Source organism: Cherax quadricarinatus, chromosome 51 (assembly GCF_038502225.1).
Source record: "Cherax quadricarinatus isolate ZL_2023a chromosome 51, ASM3850222v1, whole genome shotgun sequence".
NCBI lineage: Eukaryota > Metazoa > Arthropoda > Malacostraca > Decapoda > Parastacidae > Cherax > Cherax quadricarinatus.
In genome coordinates this window covers 17135483-17162300 of record NC_091342.1, presented here as the reverse complement: position 1 = coordinate 17162300, position 26818 = coordinate 17135483, and the positions used below count along the sequence as shown (strand labels likewise).

At 45.2% G+C, this 26818-nt stretch overlaps 1 protein-coding gene across 1 annotated transcript in view; it reads right to left on the bottom strand.

Annotated features, from left to right (window-relative positions):
* Nucleotides 1–15751: 15751 nt before the first annotated feature.
* The window catches only part of LOC128694590 (dual 3',5'-cyclic-AMP and -GMP phosphodiesterase 11A), a 76021-nt gene continuing 64954 nt past the window's right edge, over nt 15752–26818 (bottom strand). Inside the window, exons 14-21 of the mRNA XM_070095628.1 lie at nt 26055–26201; nt 25303–25410; nt 23960–24069; nt 22477–22567; nt 21921–22021; nt 21366–21506; nt 20652–20811; nt 15752–18497 (exon numbers count right to left, since the gene is read on the bottom strand). Coding sequence (XP_069951729.1) covers nt 18345–18497; nt 20652–20811; nt 21366–21506; nt 21921–22021; nt 22477–22567; nt 23960–24069; nt 25303–25410; nt 26055–26201 — 1011 coding nt within the window. The 3' untranslated portion in view covers nt 15752–18344. The remainder of the gene's footprint in view (nt 18498–20651; nt 20812–21365; nt 21507–21920; nt 22022–22476; nt 22568–23959; nt 24070–25302; nt 25411–26054; nt 26202–26818) is intronic.

The window sequence follows — 26818 nt, the reverse complement described above, 5'->3', positions numbered from 1 at the left end:
TTAAGTTAAGCAACACACAAGTTTCATGGAGGTGATAGAAAGATCATCATACTCAAGGATAATATACGAACTGAAGTTCTGATTTGTTAAAACAATAATTATAACGATGACTCATATTAATTAATTCCCTTGAAAGAGTCTTCTCAGCTTACACACATTTAAACACACACACAAACACACACACACACACACACACACACACACACACACACACACACACACACACACACACACACACACACACACACACACACACACACACACACACACACACACACACACACACTTGCCTTTGTACGCACAGGACTCTGATGAGGACAATTTATTTGTCTGTTCGTGCCATCCACTGTAGCGAAGGTTATAAACATGACATCTAAGATCCTCTGTCATATGGTATATAAAGAAGGCATCACCAGAGACGGTGTCTTTCCATGATGCGTATATGGGATATGTTATATTGTATAGATATCTGAAAGTGATTAACACCACTGGAAATAGAAAGAAATGACCGTAAACATAATAACAATGCTAATATATACAGTTACTTGAAAAAGTTACCATCATTAATAACGATTTTAAGACGCATATATATATATATATATATATATATATATATATATATATATATATATATATATATATATATATATATATATATATATATATATATTATATATATATATATATATATATATATATACATATATGCAAAACAAGCTACTAGAGGATGGAAAGCACAAGTTCTAGACCTTTCACGTTTCAGTGCTTCGTCAGAATCTATGCAATGTTGCAAGAGCTGCAACAGGTAGGTTGAGGGGATTCTCTCAAGAGGTAAGGACGTGTCTCGCACACAGTCCATCCCCTACAGACAAGCTGTGTCTACCTACTGAGGCTCGCTGGACCTTATGTCTAGCCTTTATATAGTGTCATATGGACTACGCTTGCTCTTCATGGTACTCTGCCTTGACAAAACAAAAAACTGAAAGATGGACTACCAATCACCCAGAACAAAATAGTAAGATTCATCCTGGACCTGGGACCAAGAGAACATGTAGGCCAGGATGAATTACAGCAGTTGGATTTGCTGAATGTTGAAGACAGAGTAAAACAATTGAAAGTAAATCAAGATTATAAAATTGCTCACAGTGTCCGGAATATCTCGCTGCCAATTTTGTCAAGGTTGGGAACCAAAGCAATCATAGTACTAGGGGGAGAGAGCACAACTTTGTAGTACCCACAGTCAGTGGACAGGCTTCGAACACCTTTTATTGTACAGAACCACAAAAAGAATGGAACAGACTGCCTGCACATGTCAAAGCCACTCATAGCGTGAACCAGTTCAAGAAGAGTGCCAAAAGGTGCCTAACGAATGTAGCGACAGAAAGGGAGGAGTGTTTTTTTTATTTTTTTAGCTAACGCACATTTTACCTTATTCCTAGCATATCTCTCCTTTATAGTATAATAATAAGATATTATCTCCTTTATAATATAATAATAAGCTATTAAAAGGACCCCAATGGAAATAAGTCACTTCAGACTTTTTTGGGTTATCCCAGGTTCTCTACACATATGCTGCTATGTATGACAATCTATGTAACTGTATTTGTGTATACCTGAATAAACTTACTGTGAAGACTTACTGTACTTCAGTACGTGACAAGGAGTAATATAGGTTTTTTAAGTTACTCGAAAGTTATTCTTAATGTGAAATAGCCATATAATATTTCATTATGGCGCTAGACTAGGTGACAGTGGTCTGGTGCGGTTTATGGGCTAGTGAATGCTGGAGTGTGGTATGGGTGTGTTGGTGCTGGAGTGTGGTGTGGGTGTGTTGGTGCTGGAGTGTGGTGTGGGTGTGTTGGTGCTGGAGTGTGGTATGGGTGTGTTGGTGCTGGAGTGTGGTGTGGGTGTGTTGGTGCTGGAGTGTGGTGTGGGTGTTGGTGCTGGAGTGTGGTGTGGGTGTTGGTGCTGGAGTGTGGTATGAGTGTGTTGGTGCTGGAGTGTGGTGTGGGTGTTGGTGCTGGAGTGTGGTGTGGGTGTGTTGGTGCTGGAGTGTGGTGTGGGTGTTGGTACTGGAGTGTGGTGTGGGTGTGTTGGTGCTGGAGTGTGGTATGGGTGTGTTGGTGCTGGAGTGTGGTATGGGTGTGTTGGTGCTGGAGTGTGGTGTGGGTGTGTTGGTGCTGGAGTGTGGTGTGGGTGTTGGTGCTGGAGTGTGGTGTGGGTGTGTTGGTGCTGGAGTGTGGTATGAGTGTGCTGGTGCTGGAGTGTGGTGTGGGTGTGTTGGTGCTGGAGTGTGGTGTGGGTGTGTTGGTGCTGGAGTGTGGTGTGGGTGTGATGGTGATGGAGTGTGGTGTGGGTGTGTTGGTGCTGGAGTGTGGTGTGGGTGTGTTGGTGCTGGAGTGTGGTGTGGGTGTGTTGGTGATGGAGTGTGGTGTGGGTGTGTTGGTGCTGGAGTGTGGTGTGGGTGTGTTGGTGCTGGAGTGTGGTATGAGTGTGTTGGTGCTGGAGTGTGGTGTGGGTGTTGGTGCTGGAGTGTGGTGTGGGTGTGTTGGTGCTGGAGTGTGGTATGAGTGTGTTGGTGCTGGAGTGTGGTGTGGGTGTTGGTGCTGGAGTGTGGTGTGGGTGTGTTGGTGCTGGAGTGTGGTATGAGTGTGTTGGTGCTGGAGTGTGGTGTGGGTGTGTTGGTGCTGGATTGTGATGTGGGTGTGTTGGTGCTGGATTGTGATGTGGGTGTGTTGGTGCTGGAGTGTGGTGTGGGTGTGTTGGTGCTGGAGTGTGGTGTGGGTGTGTTGGTGATGGAGTGTGGTGTGGGTGTGTTGGTGCTGGAGTGTGGTGTGGGTGTTGGTGCTGGAGTGTGGTGTGGGTGTGTTGGTGCTGGAGTGTGGTGTGGGTGTGTTGGTGCTGGAGTGTGGTATGGGTGTGTTGGTGCTGGAGTGTGGTGTGGGTGTGTTGGTGCTGGAGTGTGGTGTGGATGTGTTGGTGCTGGAGTGCGGTGTGGGTGTGTTGGTGCTGGAGTGTGGTATGGGTGTGTTGGTGCTGGAGTGTGGTGTGGGTGTGTTGGTGCTGGAGTGTGATGTGGGTGTGTTGGTGCTGGAGTGTGGTGTGGGTGTGTTGGTGCTGGAGTGTGGTGTGGGTGTGTTGGTGCTGGAGTGTGGTATGGGTGTGTTGGTGCTGGAGTGTGGTGTGGGTGTGTTGGTGCTGGAGTGTGGTGTGGGTGTGTTGGTGCTGGAGTGTGGTGTGGGTGTGTTGGTGCTGGAGTGTGGTGTGGGTGTGTTGGTGCTGGAGTGTGGTGTGGGTGTTGGTGTTGGAGTGTGGTGTGGGTGTGTTGGTGCTGGAGTGTGGTATGGGTGTGTTGGTGCTGGAGTGTGGTGTGGGTGTGTTGGTGCTGGAGGGAGGTGTGGGTGTGTTGGTGCTGGAGTGTGGTGTGGGTGTGTTGGTGCTGGAGTGTGGTGTGGGTGTGTTGGTGCTGGAGTGTGGTGTGGGTGTGTTGGTGCTGGAGTGTGGTGTGGGTGTTGGTGCTGAAGTGTGATGTGGGTGTGGTGGTGCTGGAGAGTGATGTGGGTGTGTTGGTGCTGGAGTGTGATGTGGGTGTGTTGGTGCTGGAGTGTGGTGTGGGTGTGTTGGTGATGGAGTGTGATGTGGGTGTAGTGGTGCTGGAGTGTGATGTGGGTGTGTTGGTGCTGGAGTGTGATGTGGGTGTGTTGGTGCTGGAGTGTGATGTGGGTGTGTTGGTGCTGGAGTGTGGTGTGGGTGTGTTGGTGCTGGAGTGTGATGTGAGTCTGTTGGTGCTGGAGTGTGGTGTGGGTGTGTTGGTGCTGGAGTGTGGTGTGGGTGTGTTGGTGCTGGAGTGTGGTATGGGTGTGTTGGTGCTGGAGTGTGGTGTGGGTGTGTTGGTGCTGGAGTGTGGTGTGTGTGTGTTGGTGCTGGAGTGTGGTGTGGGTGTGTTGGTGCTGGAGTGTGGTGTGGGTGTGTTGGTGCTGGAGTGTGATGTGGGTGTGTTGGTGCTGGAGTGTGGTGTGGGTGCGTTGGTGCTGGAGTGTGGTGTGGGTGTGTTGGTGCTGGAGTGTGATGTGGGTGTGTTGGTGCTGGAGTGTGGTGTGGGTGTGTTGGTGCTGGAGTGTGGTATGGGTGTGTTGGTGCTGGAGTGTGGTGTGGGTGTGTTGGTGCTGGAGTGTGGTGTGGGTGTGTTGGTGCTGGAGTGTGGTGTGGGTGTGTTGGTGCTGGAGTGTGGTGTGGGTGTGTTGGTGCTGGAGTGTGGTGTGGGTGTGTTGGTGCTGGAGTGTGGTGTGGGTGTGTTGGTGCTGGAGTGTGGTATGGGTGTGTTGGTGCTGGAGTGTGGTGTGGGTGTGTTGGTGCTGGAGTGTGGTGTGGGTGTGTTGGTGCTGGAGTGTGATGTGGGTGTGTTCGTGCTGGAGTGTGGTGTGGGTGTGTTGGTGCTGGAGTGTGGTATGGGTGTGTTGGTGCTGGAGTGTGGTGTGGGTGTGTTGGTGCTGGAGTGTGATGTGGGTGTGTTGGTGCTGGAGTGTGGTGTGGGTGTGTTGGTGCTGGAGTGTGATGTGGGTGTGTTGGTGCTGGAGTGTGGTGTGGGTGTGTTGGTGCTGGAGTGTGGTGTGGGTGTTGGTGCTGGAGTGTGGTGTGGGTGTGTTGGTGCTGGAGTGTGATGTGGGTGTGTTGGTGCTGGAGTGTTGTGTGTGGGTGTTGGTGCTGGAGTGTGGTGTGGGTGTTGGTGCTGGAGTGTGGTGTAGGTGTTGGTGCTGGAGTGTGGTGTGGGTGTTGGTGCGGGAGTGTGGTGTGGGTGTTGGTGCGGGAGTGTGGTGTGGGTGTTGATGCTGGAGTGTGGTGTAGGTGTTGGTGCTGGAGTGTGGTGTGGGTGTTGGTGCTGGAGTGTGGTGTGGGTGTGTTGGTGCTGGAGTGTGGTGTGGGTGTGTTGGTGCTGGAGTGTGGTGTGGGTGTGTTGGTGCTGGAGTGTGGTGTGGGTGTGTTGGTGCTGGAGTGTGGTGTGGGTGTGTTGGTGCTGGAGTGTGGTATGGGTGTGTTGGTGCTGGAGTGTGGTGTGGGTGTGTTGGTGCTGGAGTGTGATGTGGGTATGTTGGTGCTGGAGTGTGGTGTGGGTGTGTTGGTGCTGGAGTGTGGTGTGGGTGTTGGTGCTGGAGTGTGGTGTAGGTGTTGGTGCTGGAGTGTGGTGTAAGTGTTGGTGCTGGAGTGTGGTGTGGGTGTTGGTGCTGGAGTGTGGTGTAAGTGTTGGTGCTGGAGTGTGGTGTAGGTGTTGGTGCTGGAGTGTGGTGTGGGTGTTGGTGCTGGAGTGTGGTGTGGGTGTGTTGGTGCTGGAGTGTGGTGTGGGTGTGTTGGTGCTGGAGTGTGGTGTGGGTGTTGGTGCTGGAGTGTGGTGTGGGTGTTGGTGCTGGAGTGTGGTGTGGGTGTGTTGGTGCTGGAGCGTGGTGTGGGTGTTGGTGCTGGAGTGTGGTGTGGGTGTTGGTGCTGGAGTGTGGTGTGGGTGTGTTGGTGCTGGAGCGTGGTGTGGGTGTTGGTGCTGGAGTGTGGTGTGGGTGTTGGTGCTGGAGTGTGGTGTGGGTGTGTTGGTGCTGGAGCGTGGTGTGGGTGTTGGTGCTGGAGTGTGGTGTGGGTGTTGGTGCTGGAGTGTGGTGTGGGTGTGTTGGTGCTGGAGTGTGGTGTGGGTGTTGGTGCTGGAGTGTGGTGTGGGTGTTGGTGCTGGAGTGTGGTGTGGGTGTGTTGGTGCTGGAGCGTGGTGTGGGTGTTGGTGCTGGAGTGTGGTGTGGGTGTTGGTGCTGGAGTGTGGTGTGGGTGTGTTGGTGCTGGAGCGTGGTGTGGGTGTTGGTGCTGGAGTGTGGTGTGGGTGTTGGTGCTGGAGTGTGGTGTGGGTGTGTTGGTGCTGGAGCGTGGTGTGGGTGTTGGTGCTGGAGTGTGGTGTGGGTGTTGGTGCTGGAGTGTGGTGTGGGTGTGTTGGTGCTGGAGCGTGGTGTGGGTGTTGGTGCTGGAGTGTGGTGTGGGTGTTGGTGCTGGAGTGTGGTGTGGGTGTTGGTGCTGGAGTGTGGTGTGGGTGTGTTGGTGCTGGAGCGTGGTGTGGGTGTTGGTGCTGGAGTGTGGTGTGGGTGTTGGTGCTGGAGTGTGGTGTGGGTGTGTTGGTGCTGGAGCGTGGTGTGGGTGTTGGTGCTGGAGTGTGGTGTGGGCTGTTGGTGTGGGTGTTGGTGCTGGTGTGTGGGGTGGGTGTGTTGGTGCTGGAGCGTGGTGTGGGTGTTGGTGCTGGAGTGTGGTGTGGGTGTTGGTGCTGGAGTGTGGTGTGGGTGTGTTGGTGCTGGAGTGTGTGGGTGTGTGGGTGGAGCGTGGTGGTGTTGGTGCTGGAGTGTGGTGTGGGTGTGTTGGTGCTGGAGCTGTGTGTGTGGGTGTTGGTGCTGGAGCGTGGTGTGGGTGTTGGTGCTGGAGCGTGGTGTGGGTGTTGGTGCTGGAGCGTGCTGGAGTGTGGTGTGGGTGTTGGTGCTGGAGTGTGGTGTGGGTGTGTTGGTGCTGGAGCGTGGTGTGGGTGTTGGTGCTGGAGCGTGGTGTGGGTGTTGGTGCTGGAGCGTGGTGTGGGTGTTGGTGCTGGAGCGTGGTGTGGGTGTGTTGGTGCTGGAGTGTGGTGTGGGTGTTGGTGCTGGAGTGTGGTGTGGGTGTGTTGGTGCTGGAGCGTGGTGTGGGTGTTGGTGCTGGAGTGTGGTGTGGGTGTGTTGGTGCTGGAGCGTGGTGTGGGTGTGTTGGTGCTGGAGTGTGGTGTGGGTGTGTTGGTGCTGGAGTGTGGTGTGGGTGTTGGTGCTGGAGTGTGGTGTGGGTGTGTTGGTGCTGGAGCGTGGTGTGGGTGTTGGTGCTGGAGCGTGGTGTGGGTGTTGGTGCTGGAGCGTGGTGTGGGTGTGTTGGTGCTGGAGCGTGGTGTGGGTGTGTTGGTGCTGGAGTGTGGTGTGGGTGTTGGTGCTGGAGTGTGGTGTGGGTGTGTTGGTGCTGGAGCGTGGTGTGGGTGTTGGTGCTGGAGTGTGGTGTGGGTGTTGGTGCTGGAGAGTGGTGTGGGTGTTTGTGCTGGAGCGTGGTGTGGGTGTTGGTGCTGGAGCGTGGTGTGGGTGTTGGTGCTGGAGCGTGGTGTGGGTGTTGGTGCTGGAGCGTGGTGTGGGTGTTGGTGCTGGAGCGTGGTGTGGGTGTTGGTGCTGGAGTGTGGTGTGGGTGTTGGTGCTGGAGTGTGGTGTGGGTGTGTTGGTGCTGGAGCGTGGTGTGGGTGTTGGTGCTGGAGCGTGGTGTGGGTGTTGGTGCTGGAGCGTGGTGTGGGTGTTGGTGCTGGAGCGTGGTGTGGGTGTTGGTGCTGGAGCGTGGTGTGGGTGTTGGTGCTGGAGCGTGGTGTGGGTGTTGGTGCTGGAGCGTGGTGTGGGTGTTGGTGCTGGAGCGTGGTGTGGGTGTTGGTGCTGGAGCGTGGTGTGGGTGTTGGTGCTGGAGCGTGGTGTGGGTGTTGGTGCTGGAGCGTGGTGTGGGTGTTGGTGCTGGAGCGTGGTGTGGGTGTTGGTGCTGGAGCGTGGTGTGGGTGTTGGTGCTGGAGCGTGGTGTGGGTGTTGGTGCTGGAGCGTGGTGTGGGTGTTGGTGCTGGAGTGTGGTGTGGGTGTTGGTGCTGGAGTGTGGTGTGGGTGTTGGTGCTGGAGTGTGGTGTAAGTGTTGGTGCTGGAGCGTGGTGTGGGTGTTGGTGCTGGAGTGTGGTGTGGGTGTTGGTGCTGGAGTGTGGTGTAAGTGTTGGTGCTGGAGCGTGGTGTGGGTGTTGGTGCTGGAGCGTGGTGTAGGTGTTGGTGCTGGAGTGTGGTGTGGGTGTTGGTGCTGGAGCGTGGTGTAGGTGTTGGTGCTGGAGTGTGGTGTGGGTGTTGGTGCTGGAGCGTGGTGTGGGTGTTGGTGCTGGAGTGTGGTGTAAGTGTTGGTGCTGGAGCGTGGTGTGGGTGTTGGTGCTGGAGCGTGGTGTAGGTGTTGGTGCTGGAGTGTGGTGTGGGTGTTGGTGCTGGAGTGTGGTGTGGGTGTTGGTGCTGGAGTGTGGTGTGGGTGTTGGTGCTGGAGCGTGGTGTGGGTGTTGGTGCTGGAGTGTGGTGTGGGTGTTGGTGCTGGAGTGTGGTGTGGGTGTTGGTGCTGGAGCGTGGTGTAGGTGTTGGTGCTGGAGTGTGGTGTGGGTGTTGGTGCTGGAGTGTGGTGTGGGTGTTGGTGCTGGAGTGTGGTGTGGGTGTTGGTGCTGGAGCGTGGTGTGGGTGTGTTGCTCGTCTCTATTTAACAGGATGAGCTATGTGAGGCACATACATCCTTACATCTGAGACAATCTTTCCTCTCAACCTACGTGTTGCAACTCTTGCAACACTGCATAGCTTCTTACGAAGTATGGAAGTGCGAAAGATCCCCTCATTTCTTTTTTTTTTTTTGGCATTGCAGAACTCGCCTGTTTGCAATTTATATATATATATATATATATATATATATATATATATATATATATATATATATATATATATATATATATATATATATATATATATATATACAAAAATTCAAAGTAAGAAAGGAAAAGATTACTATTAATTAAAGCTTATACCAGCAGCCTTGTGACATGTCTTCTTCAGTTAGGATGAAAGTCTAGTGCGGAGTGTATCACCACTGCCTAGCAATATTTGACTAACACATGTTAGAGTGTTACTGCTGCCTAGGAATACCTATCACGCGTTAGAGCGCTACTGCAGCCTAGCAAGACCTATCACATGTTAGAACGTTACTACTGATTAGCAATATCTATCACGTGCTACAGCGTTACTACCGCCTAGCAATACTTAACTATCATGTCTTCTATGGCTTTCTCTATAATTTGTACACAAACTGGGCAGCCATCATATTACCCTTGAACAAGTTTTGCGTCTTCAACTGGTGCAACAAGGTTCCATTCTACAATTGTGTTAAATCATATGTACCAATGTGTTTACAATCACTTAAAAATCCTGCCACTTAGCAAAGTACGTAAATAATACAGTTAAAAAGTATCAACTTTAAAGGCTCGTTTTCAGTTAATAAAATCTATAATGATCGCAGTATAATGCGATCCTTTTTTTTGACTACGTTTCGCCCAAATAGTGAATTTTAAGTCACAAAGAGATATCCGTTTGTGACTCAATAGTCCACTGTGTGGGCGAAACGTAGTAAAAAAAGGATCATATTACACTGCATTCGTGTCTATTTTTCCATCGTGTGGGTAATTTATACTTTTTATCACAACCCAATGATGTTATTAGCTAACCAAACTTAGAAGGTCTTTATTTTGTTAAGTTTACTCTGTACTCTATATTTATCCTCACTCTTGACTTTTTTTAGTTTAGATTTTTTTTCAGTTTGTCTAACGGGGAATTAAATTTTACATGCCAAATCATGGTATAAACCCGGGTAATTGACACAGCAAGTGGTTTAAATACACTCGTGAACAAACACAGGTATATACGTGTCTGACTTTTATGGGTAATCCTAGGTAATTTACACTACAAATGATAATTGTACCTATGTGTACTTGTACCTAGAAAAACTTGCTAGATAAGGATTTGGTCCTGGTACCTTGATCATACCGAAGTCAACACAAAATTATACTAAGTAAGGGTATGTCAGGTTATGATAAGCACTAGCGTTGTTCCCCTCAAACCTTTCATGCCAAAGGAAGAGGCTTGGTAACAAGGTGTACTGTTACTGCTTTAAATCTCCTTTAACAGCGGAATTTTCTCCTTTATGTTACTGACCTTCTCTGCTTGCCCTCCAAAAGCTGAAACTCTTCGTCTTGTACCAATCAGAGGTACTGATGGATAAAGGAAGCCTAGATGCAAAAGGTAAAAATGAGAACGTGCTCTATTATGCAGGAGACGTCCGTGTTTCACAGGTCATTAGCACTGTCAGTTTTAAAGGTGTGTGAATGTAGACTTCTTGGGTTTCACAAACCATAAGCAAGGTTCCACTGATGCTATCTCCGGGGACCCTGGGAACACCTGGCAGCACCTCCAGCTCCTTCAACACCTGTTCTATTAGGTTTCAGGGTCAACACGTTTTTGTTTATTAACAGTGATTTGGAATCTTGGAACTGCTCATTACACACACACACACACACACACACATATATATATATATATATATATATATATATATATATATATATATATATATATATATATATATATATATATATATATATATATATATATATATATATTCAGGTTTGATTAACCATTACAAGATTAACAGACAGGTCTATTTACCTCAATATCAGTATCTGGAATATAATGCAAACATCCTACGATTAATTTAAAAGCTGATAATTGTCAGGGCAGATACTACATGAAATTCCTAAGAATTAGGCAAACTAGGTCACACATGAATTCGGCAAGTCACTATGTTGACCCTCAAAGACAGCTGTACCTGAGAACGCTTTTAAGTTACTTCAGAACGCCAGTTGGTAAATTAGACAGATATGCAACACTTGGGTATCTTCAATGAGGAAACGTTTCGCCACACAGTGGCTTCATCAGTCCATACAAAGGAGAATGGTGAAGAGCAGGAGGAGTTTGAGGTAATTAGTCCCTCAGCCTTGAGTCCGTCCGTCAATCCATCAATCTTGATGGACTGACTCAAGGCTGAGGGACTGATTATCTCAAACTCCTCCTGCTCTTCACCATCCTTCTTTGTATGGACTGATGAAGCCACTGTGTGGCGAAACTTTTCCTCATTAAAGATACCCAAGTATTGCACATGTGTTTAATTTACCAACTTGTCGGTTCTCTGAACCATTCATTTACACAGAAAGCCAGTTACATCACCACCACAACTATCAAAGACATAACTAAGTCAAAGAGTTTCAACGCAAGCTCCTACACTAACTGTTGCAGTAGTTGTTATTAAGTAAATATGGGTGAGACGGCTAGGGATTTGTCCACATATGTATAGGTATACGAATATGTTTACTACAATAATAACACCAACACCGTCTGTGTTTTACATCCCAACATAGCATTACACGTATTACTATGTCACCTGACCCAGGAGGAGCATAGTAATCCCTGAAGAAACATCAGGAACACAAAAATAAGCCTGGAATCGGCTCTTATTCATACCGCAGACATCATTACCCAGAACCTGGTTAATTTCCAGTTGTCGGGACCCCTCGGCTCACATGCTCCTCAACAAACACCCTCAGGTTTGCACCTAACGTGTCTCCTCGTCACCTCCTCTCCCCACTATATATACCTCCAGTTTAATTACCAAGGACTCCATATACACTTGTAAATTCTTGATCTCCAAGTCAGACATTGTCTCAATATTACATTCCATTTTGCTAGTATATCAGTCTTTCGGGTTTTATAATCTCTTCCCTTTGTGGACAGTGTTATCCTGCCCGGCACAGCGTCAGAGAAGTTACAGGTTATGACCAATACTAATAAAAGAGGGAGTATCAAATAATCATCTGTGACTTGAACAATTCACAGACAACTCAAGCTCTCGAGAAATTTCCACTGTTCACAATTCATTATCTTCCAGCGGCTATCTTCCCAATTTCATACACTACTTGCTCTCATGTTAAATGTATTTACTTGTAAACCAATTCTTGTGAAATACACCTGTACTCTGCGTTCTCTACATTTTCAATTTAGAAAATCTTAACATCCTCAGTCTTTTGAATATCAAATATATATTTTGTGAAACTACCATAATATATTTCGTATTTATCTCGTCCATATTTCTACTACTGATGCACTGGTTTCTAATATATTTCCTGCTCCTCTTGCCCTCTTAATACACTAGTGAAACCGGGTGTTAGCCAACTGTTGTGGGTTGCATCCTGGTGGAAAGGATTAAAGACTAGTGATAATAAGTCATTCTGATGGTAGTGGCTTTACCGAGTTATTCTGGGTTCACTAACTCTCCGGGTTAATAATTCGAATAAAATAACATCGCTTCTGAAAGGCTTGAAGAGGGTTTCATCTTGCTGACACTAACAACGCCCTTATATGTCATGTCAGAGATGACAGCACTCCTGCACTGTCCTCTGGTAAAACCATCCATCCTTCTTCCAGACTTTACGACACCGTCTTGGTGAACTGACCTTTATACACATTCTTAACACGAATCTTAAGTCTTGGTTTTGCTTTTTTGTTTCTTCATACCTGCCTTTCTTAAAACACTGTGTTCTGATCTGACCTTTGGCCTCTCCTCACCTTTTCTTTTATGTTGTCTGTGATTTTCTTCACCTTTGTTATCTTCTTTCATCTTTCTTTTGCCTAGCATGAGCCAGTAGGCTTAATTCAGTGCTTTGCTTTCTTCATATTCCTTTGTGAGACTTGTGTTAAAAGGTCGTGTTACCATGACGCTCCAGCCACTTCATACGTATTTTTATTTCCGACTCAATATACTGTTGTTAGTAATACTACCACCACCACCACTACCACTACCATTGCTACCACCACTATTATTACTACCACTTATCTTCTAATACTACTACTACTGACCTGCAGTCTGGAATTTCGTGACCTGATCTGTCTTCTAACTTCCTCCTCCTACCTCTTTCCGACCTGTCTTCTTTGTTCTCCCCATTTTCTAGCTTAGTTGTGGCTTGATAATGGTCCAGGACGGACCAAAACGTCGTGTATAGTCTCTTAAAAGGATGTGCTATTTGTGAAATAACCTCTTAAAAGCCCTGGTAGTGCTCCTCCCTTATGCTCTTACAGTGGATCTCCATAAAAATATTTGGCTTCCAGGTGTCTGCGATGGTTACACAAAGCTGCTGGGGCTTCTGCAATTGGAAATTAACGTTAGTGTGTATGCATGCAATGCTCAGAACATTCCTTTCTAACAATCATAACGAAGCGCTAAACCCACAAGGGTCATACAGTTCCTCCTAACAACGACCAACTCAAGTAAATTTCTGACCTAATACTCGGTCCATACTCGGGGCCTGCAATAAGACATCCTACGCGTTCACATTTTGACCGATGAATCTTAGCAACTCGATTTTAAAACCGACCAACAAAATACATATGTATGAGTTCTTGTCTGGCTGCCACTGCAGTACTTTGAATTTATCTTCTCCATGAATAATGCTGCCCCCACCGTAATTCTGGTTGCAGGTGGTAGGATTCCTATAATGGTTTATCGAACCTGAATGAAGACCACGTTCAGAAGATTGAATAGCTAGTTATTGTGAAAGGTTCGGTACATCAAGTGGACCATAATGATTCACGAAATAGTAATAACACGAATACAAACAAATCAGCTAACGGGTGGGGTCTGAACCCATGGCGAGCGAGTCGTAAAACTCACATGTGGATCATGACCTTGCAAGTCAGCTGCTCAGACTCAATGTTACGACTAGTGCTCCTCGCCAGCTGGTAGCTACCTACCCACTAGAAAACAGACTGCTAGTTGGTTTTCCCGATTTAAAGTCTGTCGCCCTCACGTGGGTCATTATTGGGTCTGAATCTTACCTGTACTCCCACTAATCAAGAATCCGTTAACCCTAAAATAGGGACTAAAGTAAAGGCTCACTATATAAACATTTAAAAAAAAAAGTGACCAAAAACTGGCAATTTAATGGTGGAATTGAAGAATATATTTTAATCAGGGGGAAGTGCTGAACTTAAGGGATCATATAGCACCTAGGGATATTTGACGCACTCAGATTCAATCCAAGGAAGAGAAGGACGAGTCCAGTTCCTTGTATCAAGAGCCCCTCAGCGGCATCAAGGCACCAGATTGAAAGGCTGAAGAGTGCAAACATGACAGTTACTCCTCTACTGGCTCGTCAATCTTTGCCACTAGAGCAATTTTTTTTTAATTCCTTAAAACATTGTAATATTTCACTCACTGAATGCCAGATCTCTAGGAAGAACAAGATGATAATAAATAAAGAACAGGTGTCACATGAGAACACTTTGAAGTGTCCGTGCCAGAGGTGCTGGGAAGTTTGGCACTCTCGTATAGCGAAGTGTGCAACAGAGGCAGCAGCAGCAGCAGCAGTAACAACAGCAGAAACACGCGCAAGTTTGCTATCAAGACGGGAATATAACATTGGCACACACAAATATAAAGGGAACGGGAAGGAAATTATTAAAAATTCAGCGGATAGCAAAAATACGATTTTTTTTTTAATTTCCATCTTAGAGACGGTCGATAACATCGGCCTGCTTAGTGTCATCACAGCTCCGAAAAAAACATCACAAACTCTCCGGTACAATATAGTAGCAATGTAATGCCCTCTGAAGTACAGATTGTCATAGGAAAATTTAAAGACTATAACCAAATGAAGGCATAAGTTTTCTCTATGGAATCTGAAAAAAAAAGTCCTGCAAGTAGCAGAGATAATCGTAGGGCAGAAAGTCTTTCAACGTCGCTACTTAATCTTTGTACAGTATAAACAAACGAGAGCTGTAGTAACATTCGCTGTAGTTACGATTATATATCCTTTTATAAAACACTTAATATTGTAACTAGAATATCTTAACTACTTTAATTAGGTACTATTTAATGTTATATATATATATATATATATATATATATATATATATATATATATATATATATATATATATATATATATATATATATATATATATATATATATATATATATATATACACTAGACGGTGGGACTCATCTGAAATATATGCTTCAATAACTTTATGAAATGTACAGTATAGATGCAGATATTTACTAGCTTATGAGTATAAGGTAACTGACTACAAAAATGCCTTTGTTACCGAACTGATAAAGGCGAGTCCCAAATGGAGGAGAGAAGGCTATATACCTGTAATACAGAAGTGCTAGGTAATGATTACTAGCTAGATGTGTAGATGTAGGTGTGTGTAGGTGTATGTAGGTATATGTATGTATGTATGTAGGTGTGTGTGTGTGTGTGTGTGTGTGTGTGTGTGTGTGTGTGTGTGTGTGTGTGTGTGTGTGTGTGTGTGTGTGTGTGTGTGTGTGTGTGCGCGCGCACATGAGTATGCAAGTACAATGTATGACGGAAATGTATTTCATTCTGCATATTATCAGCATTCATAAGTAAGAGTGAATGCTGAGGGAAAGGCTTAGAACTATACATTGTAAAATGTAACTCATTGTGTTTCTCGTCGAGAATGTGAAAATGTTTGAGGCTGTGTTATTCTCACTGAGAAGGACGCCGATGTCTGGGTCCACCTGGTGGTGCGGGGTGGACAGGGAGGGATGGACCAGGGCAGGGAGGGAGGGATGGACCAGGGCAGGGAGGGAGGGATGGACCAGGGCAGGGAGGGAGGGATGGATCAGAGCAGGGAGGGATGGACCAGGGCAGGGAGGGAGGGATGGACCAGAGCAGGGAGGGAGGGATGGACCAGAGCTGGGAGGGAGGGATGGACCAGGGCAGGGAGGGAGGGATGGACCAGGGCAGGGAGGGAAGGACCAGGGCAGGGAGGGATGGACCAGGGCAGGGAGGGAGGGAAGGACCAGAGCAGGGAGGGATGGACCAGGGCAGGGAGGGAGGGATGGACCAGAGCTGGGAGGGAGGGATGGACCAGGGCAGGGAGGGAGGGATGGACCAGGGCAGGGAGGGAAGGACCAGGGCAGGGAGGGATGGACCAGGGCAGGGAGGGAAGGACCAGGGCAGGGAGGGATGGACCAGGGCAGGGAGGGAGGGATGGACCAGAGCAGGGAGGGAAGGACCAGGGCAGGGAGGGATGGACCAGGGCAGGGAGGGATGGATGGACCAGAGCAGGGAGGGATGGACCAGAGCAGGGAAGGAAAGGACCAAGGAAGGGGAGAACTTGGGAAGGACAGGGTAAGGAAATACTTGGCAACTACAGGGAGGACCCAAAAAAAGCTTTTCAAGCTTCTATTCATTCCAAGATAATTAAACAGAAAAGTATTATTTTCCTGCTAGTCAAGATGAAGTTAATAATCACCAAATGTCCTCAATTCTTCTGTGCATTAACAGAACAGGACACAGAAAAGGGATCGTTTAGAACCTTTAACAACTTGAGGAATTTGTACAGTATTATGCACGTCAATACCATATAAATTAATTTCGAAAGGGAAACATTAATAGTACCACATATTAGTCTCGCTGGCTATGCTTTACACTGGAAAAATAATTCATCATGAGCTTAGTACTCAGTAAGGTTTGTGTGCATAGCGTGACAATCCGTATTCAGGGGGAGCCTATGTAATCCTTTCTACCTGTTTGGAGAATTGCAAAGGGGCACTGGGGAAGTGTGTCCAAGGGTAAGTTTCTACCAAGAACTGTCTGGTGTAAAGATACTTGTATTAGAGAAGACAAAAAATGAGAATTCTGCCAGAATTGAAGGCTGTTGTAACAACAACAAACACTCGAGGGAAGCTGTGGCAGCAGTAAATTACCCAGGAGCTGCATGTCTCTGGCTAAGTTATACAAATTCTCTGACGACTAAATAAATATATAAATGGCAAGAGCCACGGCATGCATTAAAAAAATATTCAGCAAATGCCTTTGTAAATAAAATCGCTTCAGAGACTTTCGATAAAAAACTTTCTGAATATATTATCAGACATACTTTCATACATTATATATGGTAATACCCGCTATACAATTTTTTGTAAGTCTGAAGCAAATACAGTTGTTAAAGGCATCAAGATTACACTTGTAAACTCTCCTATACAACAAATGAGTTAATATATACTCAAAGCTGTTTACAAGTCATAATAATGTCAGACTGTTGTTAGACATTATGCAGAGCGCCTCGCCTGCAGTGTCTTAGTGGGTTAAATTTTCACCTGATGTCAAAATTCCTTTCAACTTACGTCGAACTTTGTCTTGGATGGCGTCAACATTCCCTTCGGCTGAAGTCGACACTGTTCTCAGTTGATGTTGACCTCGGCTGAAGTTTACACTGTTCTCAGTTGATGTTGACCTCGGCTGAAGTTGACACTGTCCTCAGTTGATGTTGACCTCGGCTGAAGTTTACACTGTCCTCAGTTGATGTTGACCTCGGCTGAAGTTTACATTGTCCTCAGTTGATGTTGATCTCGGCTGAAGTCTACACTGTCCTCAGTTTTACAGGTGGACAGAAAACATTCTTCCATCCCAGTCAAATGATTCTTACTAAGTTAGTGTTGAACATCTTGACAACACTTTTATTTCCGTTTCGTTTCTCTACCTCCCTTTTCCCTCTCATTGTCTCTCCAAGTTAAAAAATTCAGCTTTTCATTCACTTAGAACTTGTGACTATGAAAATGCATATAGCAAATTAATATCCAAACACGTTGGTGGATGAATAAATAAATATATACAAGCTTTCTTATAAGCCATAATTTTTAAACTGAAATATAGATTTTGGGTAGCAAATTTAAAACTTTCTGCATTCAGTGTCCGACACAGAGGAAGGTAATAAGGAGATGGGAGGGAAAGGGGGAGGAAAAATGCATAGAAACCCAGAATAAAAGTTATATTTTCTCTAGTATTGTCGCTGTTTCTGATACAGGTCGCTCGTGTGTTGCAATGAGAGAAGAGATAAATATCCTTCCTTCATGCTGATAATGATAGTCTGAGTAAGACTGCAGCGAGGGTAATCTTAGAGACGTAACGTGTTGACGTCAGGATCTTAAAAAAAGTTCGAGTGTTTGAAGATCACTTGTCGTAAGTATTGATAGCAGTCACACTCGGGAGGTTTATTTCAAGTTTGAATGTTGTGCTTTTGAAAAACACTTTCATACTGGCGAGCTTTGCATGCAACCTCTAACCCCTGGGGCCAGGTAAAGTAGGATTATGACCTCTCCTTTTCCTCCTTCCCCTGGGGTCACAGGTCGTGGAAGAACCAAGCATGTTGTCCATTATGGCCACTAAAGGGTCACGATCGCTAATATTTGTATTTCTCTGCATTCTGGGAAGTGGAGTTAAGCTAGATAAGAGCATCCCTCTTCCCAGGCGGCACTGTGTACTACAATCAATGAAATCTATACACATACAGTACACAGAATAGTAACTACACATACGTAAGGCCACATCACCGTGTTGTCCAGCAGTGTACGCTTCGACGTATCTTAACAACATCAAATGGTGTGCAGTAAGTTACTTTCCAATCCCAGCTGCTGATCTGGTTTTAACACCATGGTGCTATACGTCCGACATCATAAAACATTAATAATACTGGACACTATTGCAGGAAAAAAATCCACATCGTAAGTCTACATACATTGTCGGAAGCTCACACTAATGATAAAAACAGAGTAACATGGCCAATATAGCGGTCGTGGTTGTCACCCTCCTAGGCTCAGATTAGACAACAAACTTGGTTCTTCCAGCAGCTCAACGTGGACTATCCGTCAGGTACCCGAGGAGGTATTTCAGGAGGGTCGAGGAGATCAGAGACGCCATTTTCCAGGGACGCAGCAAGCTTCGACCACTTCGTCATATTTTTCAGCGCTCCATCCCTCATGGGCGCTATCTTCGGGTTCACCTTCGTCAGTCCCTGCAGGAAGTGGTGTTAGAACCTATGGCAAGGAACATTTTTTTATAACTGATGCTGCAATATTAAGTTTCTAATCTTTTCCCTTCAACTACGGTGAAAAAATGACAACGTCTCTACTGAACCCTCACATTTACTCAGGAAAAACACTAAACTACATAAAGACTACAAATACATATCAATTAAACAATATCATGGCTATCAAATTTATTAAACGGTTCCAGTCACATAAATTATTTACGAAAGATACTGATTAATATATTACATTTAAAGATACTAAAAGAGTTTTGATTTTGCTCTACATAAAAGATTTATCCAGAAGCTTAAAAAAACATAGGAATGAAAGATCAATACTATAGTGGATGATAGATTTTCTGCTGAGAGGAAAATGTAGTGATAAGAGGAAAGATATCTTTATATGAAGATACCACCAGCAGGTATTCCACTTCAATGCTTGTCCTATTAATGTCTCGAATTTATACAAGTGTTTTGCGAGGAATAAATCTGTATGAAAGTGCAGATTAATTAAATATTTTATGAAAAATAAATAATATAAATGATTGTAAATCCTTCACGAAGACTTGTATGAACTGAGTAAAGCGTGAGAGATGGATGATCGAATTTAATGCAGATAAAATCCAAGAAATAACTGGTAAATGGTGATAAAAAGACCATTAGAAAAATAAAGTATGATAAAATATTAAAAGCTTCGTTCAATATTTATTTTGAATAATTAGGCATACGTGCAACATCGTAGTCCTGAAGACTAATGTGCTCTTCAACTCCAAGGCTGAGGGACTGATTACCTCATCTTTTGTATATAGTTCGACTGTTTTCCAACTGCGTCATTGAATTTGTATTAATAAAGTCACTGGATGGCGAAATGTTTACAATAAAAATACCCAGATGTTGCATATGTGTCTAATTCTTCATTTGATCGGTATTGCATACCATGCATCCAAAATATTTATTTTAGCTGCTCGAGAGAACTCAGTCATTTACATATTTCTTATTTTATAGTTAGGATGTCTATACCCAAAACCCCAAAAAACAATCTACCCTCCTTCCTACACCCCCCAAAAAACATACATCTCCCTCGCAAAATTCACTTAATATTGAAGAATTAGTCACTTCTGCAACATTTGGGAATTTTTATTGCGGAAGCGTTTCGCCAGCAAGTGGCTTCGTCAGTCCAGTACAGTGATGAATGGTGGAAGGTGAGGAGTTTGAGGTAATCAGTCCCTCAGCCTGGAGTCGATGTGTTCAGTCCATCAATCCAGGCTGAGGGACTGATTACCTGAAACTTCTTCTCATCTTCCACCATTCATACCTGTACCAGACTGGGGAAATCACTTGTTGGCAAAATGTTTCCACACTAAAGATTCCCAAATGTTCCTAAAGTGTCCAATTCTTCAAGTTGTCGGTTCTGTAAACTATTTACACTACATAATATATATTTGTAGACTTTAAAATATAAATTATCACTGAGCTCTTCCGAGTAACTTTAGTAAACATTGACCTCAGCTTCAAAGAGGAGGAACTAGGAGTCATAAATGACAAACTATTTTCACAGAAAGATCATATAAAGAAAAACTTGCAAAACTCATAGCTCTGGTTCCTTGGATTAAGAGCCTCCCCATCAACCTCAGATATAAACTCTCTCAAATATAAATAAAGTTTGAGGTCAATATGTCTGGTCTTTTAGCTGGAGCTAAAATTTCTCCAGCACAGCTACATACATGAACAGCTAAGATCTGCAATTCATGAAGTATAACAGGCCCAGGAGCTGGAACTCGACTCTTTCAAATGCTTTGATGGCGATTGGAAAAGGCTTTCTTAAAACAGTTAACAATGAAAATTATATGATGATGTGAGGATGAACCATGCAGACACTGATGCAGCTCGAGAGACGAAAAAGTTAAGAAAATTTTGATATATTTTTGTTTGCTCTTAGGATAACCAATGAGTGGAACAGACTAGATGAGAAGCTGATGAAGGACAAAGCCATACATAGTTTTCTAAGAGTATATATGATAGGCTCTAAAATCCAGGAATGAGTCAATCCAGTAATTAGCATTTAATAGGCTGTGAATCGACACTCGAAAATTCAACCGAGGGAATACACATATATAACTATTTCTTCCCTTCCCTACGCACCTCGAAAAGCGGGAGACAAATATCCTTGATCCAGCGCATTTGCAGTAGAGGCAGCTCGTGTTTGCGGTCCCTGTCCATGAGTGCTGCCGGAGTGATCTTCAGCTTGCTCTTCTCCAAGTCACCCTGGTCGAAGAACTCTGAAGTCACCAGCTTGGCCACCCTGGGGACACCGGAAACACAGTTAATTAACCACTTCGGTCACCAAATCTAATTCTAATCTGTCCTACTTCAGATATTAATTTGTTTTTCTGAAGTACTATTTCTTGATAATCATATTTTCCTTCTTTAATCTAGGTGTTTCTGTTCATATTCTTTTTTCTTACCACTTAATATTAGCAACGCTAATTACTTACAACAGAACATGAATGATGTTTCTAAGTAGGTCAAGATAGTTTATGTTGAGAACTTTTTTCTCTTTTCTCACAAGTAATGTCGAGTAGTGACGGTTTTCTGCCTTCTCTTAGTCCTCTTGCTGCTTGTGTGTTAATGTATGTATTCAGTAGAATAACAAAAGTTATGCTACTGAGGAATTAAGTTGAACATTTGTTTACCATTATGGCCTCATAAGATCTCTAACACACTGCTTAATGCTCGAAACTTCATATTTCACTGACTTACATATTCATAAAAAAAGGCTCTTTTAATTCGTAGTCATGTTGTTGTTGACCTTTTAGCTCAAAATAAGGCCAACTCTGCCAGGCACTTATCACTCACTTGAACTGTATGTCCCAGGGCTTGGTGGAGGCAGCAACATCACAGGCAGTCATGAGAAGTGACCGGAGGAGGTCCCGGTGATCCTTGATGGCCGAGTCAAACTGCCCGTCGGCTACCAGCGGGAAGAATTGCGAGCGCAACCTACAGAAGAGGGAGGCGAAAGATGCTGTACCGGGAAGAAATAGGAATCCAGCCTGGGGGAAAGGAGGGAGGTGAAAGATGCTACAACACTACGGACAGGTGCTAAGTTACGGGCAGTAGTGATGTGTCAAAGGTTTCAAGTCGTAGGGTGTGCCAGAGGGTACACTGAGGGCCATTGAACGATAGGAATGGCAAAACAGGGAATGTTGCTGATAGATGGGTAATGTGTACGAGGAGACAAGTGGGCTGCAGGAATATCTGCTTATTTGAAAAATATGTTGGGAAAAAGTACAAGGTACTAGCGATTATAAGAGTCTATCACAACAATGAGTGATTTTCAACACAATTTCCTGTATGGATTTTGTAAATTTTACTTCAGATATTATAAAAAGGATATCCAGATTTGGTACTCACTGGAAGTAGACGGAGAGGTCGGTAGCCAAGATAGAGAGTTTGAGAACATTCATGACTTTAGAGTACTGTGACGAGGACAAGTTGCTGAAGATGTTGTGTCCCTGTAAGGACGGAGAGTTAAGTCAGGTTGTGTAATTATAGGCAAGTTAATATCCTGACAGACCGTGGGAATAAGAAACATATACAAAAATCCAGACATTTGTTGAATGGTTAGGACTGATTCAGCCACTTATGGCAAAACGTCTCCCATGAACAGGTTGATTGCATGTGTGTTTTAGTCTCACTCAGGTAAGTCATGTCACAGTAAAGTGCAGATGTTCAGTTCCCTTCGATGCTTTTTTTTCTGGGAGTGTTTGTCAGGGATTGCGAGGGAACTGGACTTACCCTCTCCTTCCTTGGGTCAAACCTGAATGCCTCCTATTCCCCAAGTGCTGCTATATGACCCTCAGAGTTTAACGCTTCCTAGCTGATTTAAATCAATGCTGGGGATGGGATTTAAAGTATAAATATACAGGTAACATACACCATAATCAAAATCTCTCTCTCTCTCTCTCACCTCAGAGTTGAGTATCATGACGGCGTGGTTGAAGTGGTGTTGTTCCATGGTGTTCTGCGTGCCATACAGCAGTGCTAGGGCTGACCCCGTCCTGCATGCAGCACAGAATTGAACAATACAATAAGACGATCATAACAACAATAAGGGAAAGTAAGACAATGACTGCAGACGAATCTTTAGTGTACAACGTTTTATCATAAATCGTATTTGACAAAGCTAATTGGTGGTGAAGAATTGTTCAGTAAACACTCGTCTGTGATATCTGATTCACCAGACTGTGAGCGCTACGCCACCTTTCTGATGATTATGTTAAAGGTGGTGGTGGCAGTGGCAATAATTATGATAGTTATTTAGATAGTGGTTGTGATAGTAATGATAATGGTTATGGTGGTCATTAAAATAGTGGTGCTGGTGATATGGAATATGGTATGATAGATCAAAACATAATGATAATGATGATGCTAATAATAATGATGATGCTAATAATAATGATGATGCTAATAATAATGAGAGTAACGACAATGAAGATGATTGCACCGATGGTAGTGCAGTGGCACTAATGGTGATGGTGAGTCATGACAGTGATGGTAATGATGAATATAGCACTAATGGTGACGGCGTGTGGTGACAGTGATGGTAATGGCGAATGGTGGTATTAATGGTGATGGCAATTGGTGCCATTAATGGTGATGGTGGGTGGTGGCAGTGATGGTAATGGCGAATGGTGGAACTAATGGTGATGGCAGTGATGGTGATGGCGAATGGTGCCACTAATGGTGATGGCAGTGATGGTGATGACAATGAAGGTGGTGGCAGTGATGATGGCACTGAAGGTGGTGGTAGTGATGGTGATGGCACTGAAGGTGGTGGCAGTGATAGTGATGGCACTGAAGGTGGTGGCAGTGATGGTGATGACAATGAAGGTGGTGGCAGTGATGGTGATGACACTGAAGGTGGTGGTAGTGATGGTGATGCCACTGAAGGTTGTGGCAGTGATGGTGATGGCACTGAAGGTGATGGCAGTGATGGTGATGGCACTGAAGGTGGTGGTAGTGATGGTGATGGCACTGAAGGTGGTGGCATTGATAGTGATGGAACTGAAGGTGGTGGCAGTGATGGTGATGGCACTGAAGGTGATGGCAGTGATGGTGATGGCACTGAAGGTGGTGGCAGTGATGGTGATGGTACTGAAGGTGGTGGCAGTGATGGTGATGACGCTGAAGATGATGGCAGTGATGGGATGACACTGAAGGTGGTGGCAGTGATGGTGATGGCACTGAAGGATGTGGCAGTGATGGCACTGATGGTGGTAACAGAGATGGTGATGGCATTGAAGGTGGTGGCAGTGATGGTGATAGTACAGAAGGTGGTGGCAGTGATGGTGATGACACTGAAGGTGGTGGCAGTGATGGTGATGGCACTGAAGGTGGTGGCAGTAATAGAGATGGCACTGAAGGTGATGCCAGGTGTCAGCCAAACTCACTTCTCCTGGAAGGAGTTGTTGGTGCCGCGGTGGTCAAGGTCGTGACACAAACAGCCCACGAACATTGCCAGGTACTCCAGGTCCTCAAACATTGCCATCATGTCGCATGTCTGCCGGAGTAGCAGTTGCCATAATGTGTTAGCTGCAATAAAGTGCTAACCGCTCACATAAGAGGTCCAGGGACATATATTTACACCGAAAACTGTACTGTACCTCTCAAGATTATTATATACGATGAGTTGATTTTAATTACTATTTTAAGAATTAAAATTTTCTTGACTGGCGGTGTACAGGCGATATGAATGGCTAAAACAATATTATTATAACAGTTTCCATCAAAGAGAGCTTCATCAACTGATAAATCTTTTCTTGAACAAAATGTTGCAAAAAATACAGTCTTACTCTCATATATGTTATGTAGGTGTGACTGTGCTGCCTCTTGTATGTATAGTAAATGTGCAGCCTTAACGACCACTGTGTGGTCCACAGGCTTGACATCAATAAACTAACCACAAGAGATTGTTGCTTGGAAGCTTCTCTCATTTCTATAATAAACACACACACAAAGCAGGAAGATATGGAAACACTGCCACTATACCACATATGATGGGCAGTCAAGCCTCATACTGCCCACCAGACAAGGTAGTCAGCGCCACTGTACCTCACTGTTACTCAGGGTTTCCACAACTAGTATAATCTCGTGTATTTTTACTCTTTGAACATTTGCAGTGACCAAGGTTCAAAGGACCAAAAAAAAAAACAAAAAACAATTAAACATGTTCTAGAGTGATTGCATTTTGTGTGTCTGTTACTACTCGTATATTTGTATATTTGTATATTTTTATATCCAGTATATTTGGGCTGGGATAGACACCAGGTCCTTCAGATGGGTGATGAAAATGCCATCATTTGAGCGACGAGCCTTGAAGTGTTGAGTTGTGTTACTTATGTATTACAGAAGTGTGCTGTCGTACGGTGACCTTGGAAAAGTATTAGATGGTACAGTGTGCATTAGCACTCATGAGGCACATACAGTAGCTGCTCTAAAGTTGGATTTCACTAACTGATTTCAATAAATTTCTTGGAGATGAACAAACCCATGACACTAGAAATTTTAAATCACTACAGCTTGCTGATTAAAAAAATTAAACTTTATTCTTTTATAATATGGCCTACAGCCCCTGAGACTATGTAAATAGTCCCCCATACCTATCTACCTCCCTCCTTCTCGCTCGCTCTCTCTCTCTCTATCTCCCCCTCACCCTCTCCCTCACACCCCTATCTCCCTCACCCTCTCTGCTTCACTCTCTCGCCCTTCACATCCCTCCCCTCTGCCCTCTTACCTTGAGTAAGGCGAACATGTTGTGGGCAACATTGAAGGCGTGGCGCCAGTTGTGGTAAGGTACGTTCCTATAATTTCTCTTGACCGTGATGAGCCAGCGTAGCAGCGTCTATACACACACAGGTACATGTTATTACGTCTGTACACACACAGGTATATATTATCACGTCTGTACCCACACAGGTGCATGTTATCACGTCTATACACACACAGGTATATGTTATCACGTCTGTATACACACAGGTACATGTTATCACGTCTGTATACACACACAGGGACATGTTATCACGTCTGTATACATATACAGGTACATGTTATCACGTCTGTACACACAGATACATTTTATCACTTTTACATACACAAACACACACGCGTGCAGCTAGGAGCTGTGAATCGACCCCTGCAACCACAAACAGGCGAGTACAGGTAAGTACATGCACAGACATGGAGGAACACGTTATCCACACTCATCTTGCCGCTCCCTACATTCTTACTCTTTATTATATATAAACATAATACAGCTGCATCACAGCATACACCATCACTGTAGTTATATATTCAGTGCTACATCACAGTCGTCACCTATTCTGCCCAAAATGCTGTGTATAATTAAGCTTTCTTTTCAACTACGTAAACTGTTAACTAGTTTGCTGCGATATCCTGGTATGGTTACAAATATTATCATTATGTACTCTACCTTGTATAGTACACTGCTGTAGCCTACCGTGTACAGTACATTGTGCTGTAGCATACCTTGTACTCGATCTTGAACCTGGAGGTGAGTCTGAGGTCTGAGAACATCCTGACGGCCGCCAAGACCATCTGGTCTTGACTGAGGGAGAAATCATCGAAGGTCAGACTACCCAAGTGCCACTTGTTGGCCTCTGGCACCACCTCCCGCTGTAGGGAGAGAAAGGCAATGAGAGGAGTGAGGGAGCTATGCATGTAGTGAGAGATATAGGAAGTGAATAAAGTGATGCAGAGACAGTGTTACTGTTTACAGGCAGTGTGAAGGATAAGGAAGAGAGGGAGGTAGGGTGGTGAAGCAAGGGAGAGAGGGAGGTAGAGTGGTGAGGTAAGAGACTGAGGGAGGTAGAGTGGTGAGGTAAGAGACAGAGGAAGGTAGAGTGGTGAGGCAAGGGAGAGAGGGAGGTAGAGTGGTGAGGCAAGGGAGATAGGGAGGTAGAGTGGTGAGGCAAGGGAGATAGGGAGGTAGAGTGGTGAGGCAAGGGAGATAGGGAGGAAGAGTGGTGAGGCAAGGGAGAGAGGGAGGTAGAGTGGTGAGGCAAGGGAGAGAGGGAGGTAGAGTGGTGAGGCAAGGGAGAGAGGGAGGTAGAGTGGTGAGGCAAGGGAGAGAGGGAGGTAGAGTGGTGAGGCAAGGGAGAGAGGGAGGTAGAGTGGTGAGGCAAGGGAGAGAGGGAGGTAGAGTGGTGAGGCAAGGGAGAGAGGGAGGTAGAGTGGTGAGACAAGGGAGAGAGGGAGGTAGAGTGGTGAGGAAAGGGAAAGAGGGAGGTAGA